The sequence below is a fragment of the Mandrillus leucophaeus genome, unplaced genomic scaffold, assembly GCF_000951045.1.
Source record: "Mandrillus leucophaeus isolate KB7577 unplaced genomic scaffold, Mleu.le_1.0 Scaffold254, whole genome shotgun sequence".
NCBI classification, from domain to species: Eukaryota; Metazoa; Chordata; class Mammalia; order Primates; family Cercopithecidae; genus Mandrillus; species Mandrillus leucophaeus.
The window spans coordinates 1,923,654-1,932,887 of NW_012102632.1; the positions used below are offsets into that span (position 1 = coordinate 1,923,654).

General features: G+C 48.9%; 1 protein-coding gene across 2 annotated transcripts in view; it reads right to left on the reverse strand.

The window, feature by feature from the left end:
* Positions 1-2,104: 2,104 nt before the first annotated feature.
* The window catches only part of ARNT2 (aryl-hydrocarbon receptor nuclear translocator 2), a 173,591-nt gene continuing 166,461 nt past the window's right edge, over positions 2,105-9,234 (reverse strand). For both annotated transcript variants that reach the window (XM_011983693.1, XM_011983694.1), the window contains 2 exons: positions 8,386-8,522; positions 2,105-6,472 (listed from right to left, as the gene is read on the reverse strand). In XM_011983693.1, coding sequence (XP_011839083.1) covers positions 6,374-6,472; positions 8,386-8,522 — 236 coding nt within the window. In that variant the 3' untranslated portion in view covers positions 2,105-6,373. The remainder of the gene's footprint in view (positions 6,473-8,385; positions 8,523-9,234) is intronic.

Consider the following 9,234-nt stretch of genomic DNA (forward strand, 5'->3'; position numbering starts at 1 on the left):
ATCCTCAGTAACAATCATGTTATCAGACTTAGTAAATCTGAGTGACATAAATGTGACATTTTGCTCTGCATAATGTTTTCGAGTTCTGTTCATGCTGTTGCTTGTATCTGTGCTTTGTTCTTTTATTGCTGGGTAGTATTCCATTGTGTGGTGGTACCACAATTTGTTTATCCACTCACCTGTTGATGGACATTTAGGTTGTTTTTCGCTCGTGGCTATTACACATGAAACTGCAATGAATATTCCTATTCAAGTCTTTGTTTGGAAATATGTTTTTATTTCTCTGGGGCAAATAGCTAGGTATGAAAAAGCTAGGTCATAAGGTGAGTGGATTATTGACTTCCTAAGAAACTGTTACTTAAAGTGGCTGTACCATTTTGCCTAAATGAGGGTTCTAGTTGCTCCATATCCTGGGCAACACTTGCTATCATCAGCCTTTTTACATTTTAGCCAAATATTAGAGTCATTGTGTATTTTAATTTATAGTTCCTTGATGACTAATGATGGTAATCAGTTTTTTCCACATGCTTATTTGCCGTCTGTATATTTTCTGTGGTGACGTGCCTGTTCAGATTTTTCGCCTGTTTTGTACTGAGTCATTTGTCTTATTCCATTGTAAGAGTTCTCTACATATTCTAGGTACTAGTCCTTGGTCAGATACATGACTTGTGAATGTTTTCTCCCATCAGTGGCTTATCTTTTCACGCTCTTAGCAGTGTCTTTTGAAAAGCAAATGCCTTTAATATTTATGTAGTCTAATTTGTCAGTTTATTCTTTGATGGATCATGCTTTTGGTGTAGTATCTAAGAAGTCTATGTTTAACTCAGGGTCACAGAATTTTATGTATACTTTAATATGTGCAGTCTACTTTGTGTCAATAATAGATCAATAAAGCTGCAAAAACTAGCAATGCTAGGTGTTTGATGGAAGGGTTTTAAAATGATTTTAGTCTGCCATTTTGCTAGAATCCAGAAAGTTCTCTTTCGGCAGAGAAAAAATAGAGTTTGTAAGTAAGTTGACCCTTGAACATCATAGGGATTGGGGATGCCTACTCTTTATGCAGTTGAAAGTCCATGTATAACTTTTGACTCCCCTAAAACTTAGCAACTAATAACCTACCATTGACTAGAATACAAATAACATAAACAGTTAATTAACACATATTTTATGTTATATGTGTTATATACTGTATTCTTAGAATTAAGTAAGCTAGAGAAAAGGAAATGTTAAGAAAATCATAAGGAAAAGACAATATATTTACCATTCATTAAGTGGAAGTGGCTCCTCACAAAGGTCTCCATCCTCGTCATCTTCAGGTTGAGTAGGCGGAGGAGGAGGAGGAAAAGGAGGTCTTCTTGTCTCAGGGGTGGCAGAGGTGGATGGAAGAAAATCCACATGTAAGTGGACCCGCACAGTTCAAACCCATGCTGTTCAAAAGTCAATTGTATTTACTAGAGGCATCAGCATATTAAAACACTAACTTAATTTTGTGAGGATTAAAACATAATAGTAAGAGTGTTTAAAGACGACAATATATACAGGGTTTTTGATTGAGACCTGAGTTCAATATCCTGGTTCTGCCATTTCCTTCCTGTGTTTTCTTAACTTTTCTGAGTTCCAGCTTCTCCATCTGTAAACCAGGGAGAGTAACCACATACCAGATTTGTATTAACAAAAATATCATTTGTAAAGAAGCTTCTAGAGAGCCTTGCCTAACACAGATGGTCATGAGTTTCCTTCTATTATTTGTTTATTTATTTTCTATTGGTTCTAATGCAATATGACTGATACGCTAGTTTCCTTTGTTAGTTTTGTTTTGAGACAGGTCTTGGTTTGTTGCTCAAGCTGTTCTCAAACCCCTGGGCTCCAGTGATCTTCCCACCTCAGCCTCCCAAAGTGCTGGGATTATAGGCCTGAGCCACAGCACCCAGCCCTAGTTTCCTTTTCTATCCTAAGAAGCTAAACCTCCAAAAGGGTCACTCTTTAGTATAATGTACATCACATCCCTCACAGATTATGACACAATACAGCCCATAGGAGGGAGTGTAATACAAAGGGCAAGTTCCAAGGATGGTTCAATTACAAACTTGGCCTGGGCCATTCGTTGTTCAGAGCAAAGTCATTTTTATTGTAATGAAATTTTAAAAGGCAGTTACATTAGTTACACATATACACAACCGACTTAATAACTGTTAATCATAGAGAACATTCAAGAAATACAAATGATTTATCCACAGCACAGTTCACATCCATAAGAAGAAAGAGAAATGGTTAAGTGCTTAAACTGTCCACTGACACCAGCTTATGAAATATTTTTCTGTCTTTTCTTTTTTTTTTTTTTTTAAAGGAAACAGATTGTTAGATGAAGCGAGCTGTCCTGTTCCCGCACAGCCTGTGAAAACTCCATTTTGCCACTTTCAAAGTCAGTGCCCCACAGGCCCTGGCCCGTTGTTGACCATAACACCAGCTTTGGCCACAAAAGCCAGGGACACCTACGTGTGGAAATGTGCCTACACCACTGTGTGGTGCCTCCTTAAGTTGCCCCAGACTCCAGATGGTCAAGGAAAAGGTGAATGTCCAAAAGGCTCATGGATCCTTAGTACAGGGGGTTTGGTGGGGAATGATCCCCGGCAGGTTAGGACACAGCAACTTAGGCCAAGCCCATGTTTTCTGGTAATATAAAGAACATTTCTATTCTGACTTGTTATTGGCTAGAGCTGTTCCGGTCACTGGCTTCTTCCTGTTTATGTGGCAGGTGAGAACCGTGATGGAGCAAGGTGAGCCCAGACAGGTGAGTGTTCACGTTCTCGCATAGCTTATGGGCTGCCCAAAGTGCTGCCGGGAGTGGGGAGACCACCATTCATTCCCTGGGACTGGTTTCTCTCTTGGCTAAAGCTAGAAGGACACTGATGTTTGCACGTGTGGCTAATCTGGAGAACACGTAGTCACGTTATTGACACAGAAGAGTAAAGCTCCCCAGTATAAGTTCCTTAACAACCAGAATCCCCCCAATCTGCAATATTCACTTCTCATGAAATAACAACAGTGTAGAATTTGGTATGTTGGAGAGTAGAGCAGAATATGGCTATTTGTGATGGCTGTCACTCCCTGAAGCCAAAGCTAAAAATAAAACTGGGGGGAGTGACGCATGGGCAGAGTGTTCTAGAGCCATCCTTGGCCATCCTGTTGCCATCACTGACCCAGTCCTGATGGAGCCTTACTGTGGCTGCATCTGTGTCTTTGCTGTGGCCCGGGTTGTCACTGTACAGACCTCTTCTGTGGGAAGCTGTCTGCTTGTCTGGCCTAAGGAAAGTCAGTTGAAAGTCTAGTAGTTCAGATGAGGTGTGAGCGAGGAAGTGAGTCACAGAGCCAAACAAAGTCACAAGTGCCTCTCCCCTTCCTAATCCAGCTTTGAGCCCATCTCCAGTCAGAGAGGTATCTGCTGGGCATGGGCAGAAGGACAAGCAGACCACAGGGGCCATGAGCATTCTGGCCTCCAAGGCTGGGCAGGACTGGCATGGGAGGTGCTTTTGCAAACCAACCACGATAATTAAACCTTCTGTGGTTTTAATTCTTACTCCAGTATGTCTCGAAAATCCTTGGTGAAAACCCCTGGGACATGTGCGATTCTCCCAGTCCTGGGCTTCTCCCCCTCCATCACCCCTATTTTCTTATTGGCCCCATGATGGCTTTTACAAATCATAAGCAAAAAGTGGGGTCAGACTCTACTCAGATTTCCCACCTGTGCTCCTAGCACAGAGCTGGAAGGGAAGGAGGCTGGGCCTATTTAGTCATAATGCCTCCCCGTCAGGTCTAGCTTTCATTCATCCATGAATCCTCACCCAAGGGCCAAGAACTGAGTTCACTGCATCCTGAACCCCTGTTGAGGTAGGAGAAGATGATGGGAGCAAGGATCCTCTCCTAATTTTGTTGCATTCCCTCAGTGCCCACCACAGCTCCGGATACAAGGCAGGTTCACAGTCAGCGTGTTCACCTGGGTCTGTGTATGCACCTAAGAAAAGCCCCCAACTCTCCTCCAAGAAACAGAAGGCAAAAACAAACATAAGACCCCCCAAACTTCCAAACGCACAAGCTAAAGGCTATAAAAAGTCTGCTTTCATTTCACTTAGAAACACTTCTTTGATCCTCAACCTATTTTTGTGCCTTTTTTGGGGGAAATAATTATGCCCATGGCCTGGGGTAAGCTCAAGGCTGCTGGAGGCAGAGGTGGCCCCAAGGGCAGGGCAGGCAGAGAAAGGCCCATTCTGGGGCTGGCTCTGGGAAGATGTGCAGGGTTTCAACCACCTGCCATTTCCCAGAAGTAAGAAAGCCTGTGAGGCTGGAGTGAACACTGCATGCATCTACAATGGAGACCCAATCACCATTACGGACAAAAAGCTCTAGAAACTGCAAGGCTGGGATTAATTTAGAGTCTAGGAACTGTAGTCATGCACAGCTGACGACCAGTCAAAGGCGTTTTACTAAGCAGTGTTTGACTTTCGTAGATTCCCCAGCAACACTGAGCACACGGATCTCCCTGGCCAGACAGGGCTGGGGTTTAATGTGGAGCTTTCGATGGATCACAGCAAACACTCTCTCCAAACTCCCTCCTGCAAGCTGGGCTCACTCCATTCTCAGGTTTCTAGAACCAATGCCACTCTTCCTGGTCCTGCAGAATCCATGGGTAGGGATGCACGGGTTGTTTCTGAGCATTTGCACTACCAACCAGCATCTGCGAGGAGCTACCTGAAGGACTCTGGGAGGAACATAAGGGCTTTCCCAGAGGGTGGGTCCCTTCACCTGCCCTGCAGCAGCCACAATACATTTTCTACCATATGGGAGTCAGTGGGCTAATGGGCTGGTGATGAGAAACAGGGAGGGGGCATAGTGGTCACAAAAGGAAGAAAACACAGGAGGCTGAAGGAGTCCTTACTAGTGTAAGGGGTGTGGGAGAAGGCAGAGGTCCCTGAAAACAGGGGGATGGATTCTTATACTCTCTTCAAATCCAAGAGAAGCAAAGCAAGCCAGGGATCATGGGCTCAGAGGTCAGCCAGGCAGAAGCTTCTAGAGTCAGCTCTTGTTCCTGTCTTGAGACCACCGGAGAAATTCAAGGCCAGTGGGTGTGTGGCAGAACCAGAACTGGAACCCAAGTCTTCTGCCCCGAGACCTGCACTCTGTGCCTCCCAGAGCTGCTGTTCCTCTAGTCGGGCTGAAGAACAAAGGCTCAGGTGGCCTGGAGGAAAGTGTTTCATGGTGCCCATGTGAGGACACCTGGGCATCCTACCCTGCTGTCTACATCTGTAGAGAAGGGACTGGCCTCTGACCTCAAGGCATGCTGTCCTACAGGCTCTGGGCAGCCACAAGGTCTTCCTCTCACCAGTGGGGCAAGGATGAGACATGCCTATGTGGGACCAGGAACACAGCTGTTCAGATCCAATTGGGAGGAGGGTGAGTGCTCCCATGGGGCTCCTGTGAGAGGAAGGGGGTGCTTCCTCTAAGAGGAGGAGCTTGAATCTGCACCAGGGGCTTGGACCAAAGAACTGACCTACTCATGTGAGCACGCCCCTAGCTGTGCCTCCTGGTGACCCTGCTGAAGTGCCAGCCTGTTAGCCCAGCTCCCAGACCCTGGGCCGAGCATCCTGTGGTCATGGCTGGCGCTGCTGAGCTTGGGGACAGGGCCACACATTTTGGCTCTCTACATACTCTGGATTCTATACACTCACGCTGGCCACACATGACAGACACAAGGCACAACACATCCATCAGGACAGCAAGTTCATGTCACACTGCACAAATTACATACGTCCCATGGCGCGATGGATGCACAGACAGACCAGCGGAGCTGAGGGGCAGATGCCTCTGTGTCTCTGTGCTTCTTGGCTCCAGCTGGTGGAACAAGGGCTGTGCACTCTCCTTGCCTATTTTTCCAGCATTTCCCCGGAGCCCCACGCATCCATTAGAAGGGAAAAGCAAGAAGAAATCTGCTTTCAGCATCCTGGGCAGGCCTGCTGGTGCTGCTTGGTCACTCTGGGCACTGGCTGAACTTTCATGAGTATAAATTGTCTATTAAGAGATTATTCACAACCAAATTTAAGGACCCACTAGGCTCACCTCCTGAGCACACACAGATAAAGTACAATAAATACAACTGATCCCCTAATGTCTGCCAGGGCCCCTGGTCAGTGGCCGAGCAGCCACGGCTGCAGGGGAGAGTGGAGCAATGACGTGCCTGGGGACACAGAGCGGGGGAGATGGCTTCTGGTTTGGGGGGCCCACGGCAGGGCAAGCAGGGCGAGGGTGAGCCTCGTTCACACGGGCGTCGACATCACAGTATGGGTGGCACTGTACAACAGGAGACTTGCTCTGCCCGCAGCTACTCAGAAAACGGTGGAAACATGCCCAGGTCGGCAAAGTCTTCGATGTTATAGTTGCCAGTCCCCTGGGTTGGATCTCCCGGCATGGGCAGCATGTCCTGCAGAGGAGAGGAAAAGAGAGCCACAGAGGAGTCAGCTCCTCTGTCCGTGCACTGGGCATGTCCCAGAAGCCCAGCCTGCACTCACCCTCATGGCCATCCCTAAAGGGGCAGCCCAGAGGTCCTCCCCAGCCTTCTGCGGGATGCTTTGGAGGGGTCCTCAAATGTCTGAGGCGCTGAGAAACTGTTCTCCCCAGGGAGCTGTTGTGACAGCAGGTAAACGGCATTAGGACACACCCTTTGTCTATCTAAGGTTGAGTCAGGGACCCAGGGTAGACGAGAGCCCCATTGGCAGGGGACCCCAGGCTGGCCCCAAGCAAGGTGCACATAGCAGACAGCAGATGGCCAAAATGCAAGAGAAATCCAATGCAGAGTGGAGTGGAAGCAGGATGTGCGTGGAGACCTGGGTGGCCTGTTTTCCATGTTTATCTTAGTGCAGGGATAGATCCCTGAATGGTTAGATTTCAGTTTCAACACGTCTTTCAAGTTCTCTGGGCCTCAGATGACCCATCCAGAAAACGGGAATAGCACTATTTCAATGTCTTACAGCCAATTCCCCAATATGTGTTCTGTTGAATTCTCAGCCCATGTGATGCTCTGTGAGAAAAGAATTCTGTGGACAAATAAGTTTGGGAAACAAGGCACACTTTGCCTACCTCCTAGACATCCATAGTTCTCATTGGTGTAATAAAAGTTCTGATATGTCGTGCAATAAAGAAACTTAATAACTTTGTTTAACCAGCGTTTCTTAAGCTTATTTGGCCAAGAATTCTTTTTAGCATCGTGACTATGAAGATCCATGTCAGGAAATTCTGCCTTACAGGGTTGCTGTGGGGCCTCAGAATGGGCAAGGAACAATGCCTTACAGAAGGAGGAAGGAGGAGAGAAGGCTGCAGTCAGGGGAGGCAGGCGAAGGCCTGGGTGAGCTGTTCCCCTGCACATTCACAGAATGCTACCCTGAGTGACATCTGAGTCCCAGGACTTTGTCTGTGAAGACGCAGCTGACCCTGGCAGGAGAGGGGCTTGGGATGAGGGTGGGGTCAGTGGAGCACTGATTCTTGAGAAGGAGGGGTTGCGATCCTGGGAGTTTCAGAACCCTCCCACAACGTGGTTCCTGCCCCCATCATTGCTTTGCAGGGCAGGCCTGGTGCATGCAGGAGGTGCCTGGGTTCCTGTTACAAGGACCTGGAGGGATGAGCTGAGCTCTTGGCTGAGGGGGAGTTAATGGGCTCGTACCTCCATTTGAAGCCTTCCAGTAGGAATGTTTCTGGCTGAAAGTTGAGCCAAGGAAGCCCACAAGGGGCAGGGCACCGGCTCTGTGGGGCTGCAGCGGTGCCATCCCCAGCCACACAGTCTGCCTTAGGCACACAGGATGGTCTAGAAATGTCTCAAATAATGGCGAGTTTCAAGGTGCCCAGGTATCCTCAACCAGGGACTCTCCCTGAGCTTAACCACAGAGAACAGCAGAGCCAGGGCAAGGCTGGCACTGAGCAAGGGACTGGGTGGGGATGTTCTCCACATTCTGGGGGCTATGGTGGGGAAAAAGAGGGTCAGCCAGTGACAGACAGCCAAGCCTGGGGGCACTTGCAGCTCTTAAGGAGAGACCCCCTTCGGCCTTGGTTTTGTGCCCCTCCCCTGGATAGCTCTGGAGTCTGGGAAGCATCTCCAACTGCAGCCTGCCCTATTGTTTGGGTTAGCTCAAAGGCTACCTCGGCCCCTTCTCCTTCCCACATGCACCTGACGTTTCTGGCTGGGTAGAATGGGGCCTTCTACTCCTGGACTCCCTCTAGCCCAGGCTGGGCCAGAACTCACGATGGCTATCGGGCAGGCGGTGGTGCGGCAGAGCCCGAGGGGGAAAGGAAGCAGAGAGAAGGCGCCGGTACCTACGAGAAGGCGGTGCTCGCTCGATTTACCTGGAACACTTCAGTCTGACCGGGCTGCTGGTGGGAGTGCTGCTCACCGCTCTGCTGGCCGTGGTGCTGGCTTTGCCACTGCGACCAGACTTCTGAGGGCCGTCCTTGGAACTGCCCGCTACTTTGTCCACTTTCAGCTGAAAGATCCGACATACAGTACACTTCCTTTAAAAGCCATCCCGTGGTTCTGTGAGACCTAAGAACCACTGCGGCTGGAGGGCCTCCCGCTTCTGAAAGGCATGTTCCATCCAGAGCTGGAGGAATGCATTTGCTATCCTCGTCTTTCTCACTGAGTGAAAGATCATAAATTGAGGGGATAAGAGACACAGGAGCCCTTTGCCCAATGGTGCAGGTACTTGGCCAGAGAGGGTGGCTCTTCCTGAGGTCACCTGCCAGGTGACTAGGTGCTTTAAGCCTCGGAGAGTTCCTTGCACTTGGTGACTGTGCACAAAGGCCTCCTGCGGGCATCTGGGGGCAAGGGGCATGTCTGTGGCATGCAGAGCGTGGGCTGACAGAGGGTCTGTCCTTGGCAGTACGGTGTTGGCATGAGGAGGAAGACATACCTGCCCCTGCTCCTGACTCCCTCTCGGTCCACCGAATGCTCTTGAAAGGCATCTGGTCCCGCTAGAGGAAAAGCCTCACCTTGGCATTCCCCTGATAACTGCCAACCTCAGCCTCTGCCTCCTGAGCAACTCCTCGGAAGCCACACACGCATTATACAAGGTCCTCCTACAGGGCCAAGCACCACAGTCTTTTCCGGCCTGACTCTTTGGCAGAGTGGTTTTTTTTTGCGTCAGCTTGTTTGAGGGGGAAGAAATTTAGGCGCTGGTCAGACAAGATAAGGTTCCT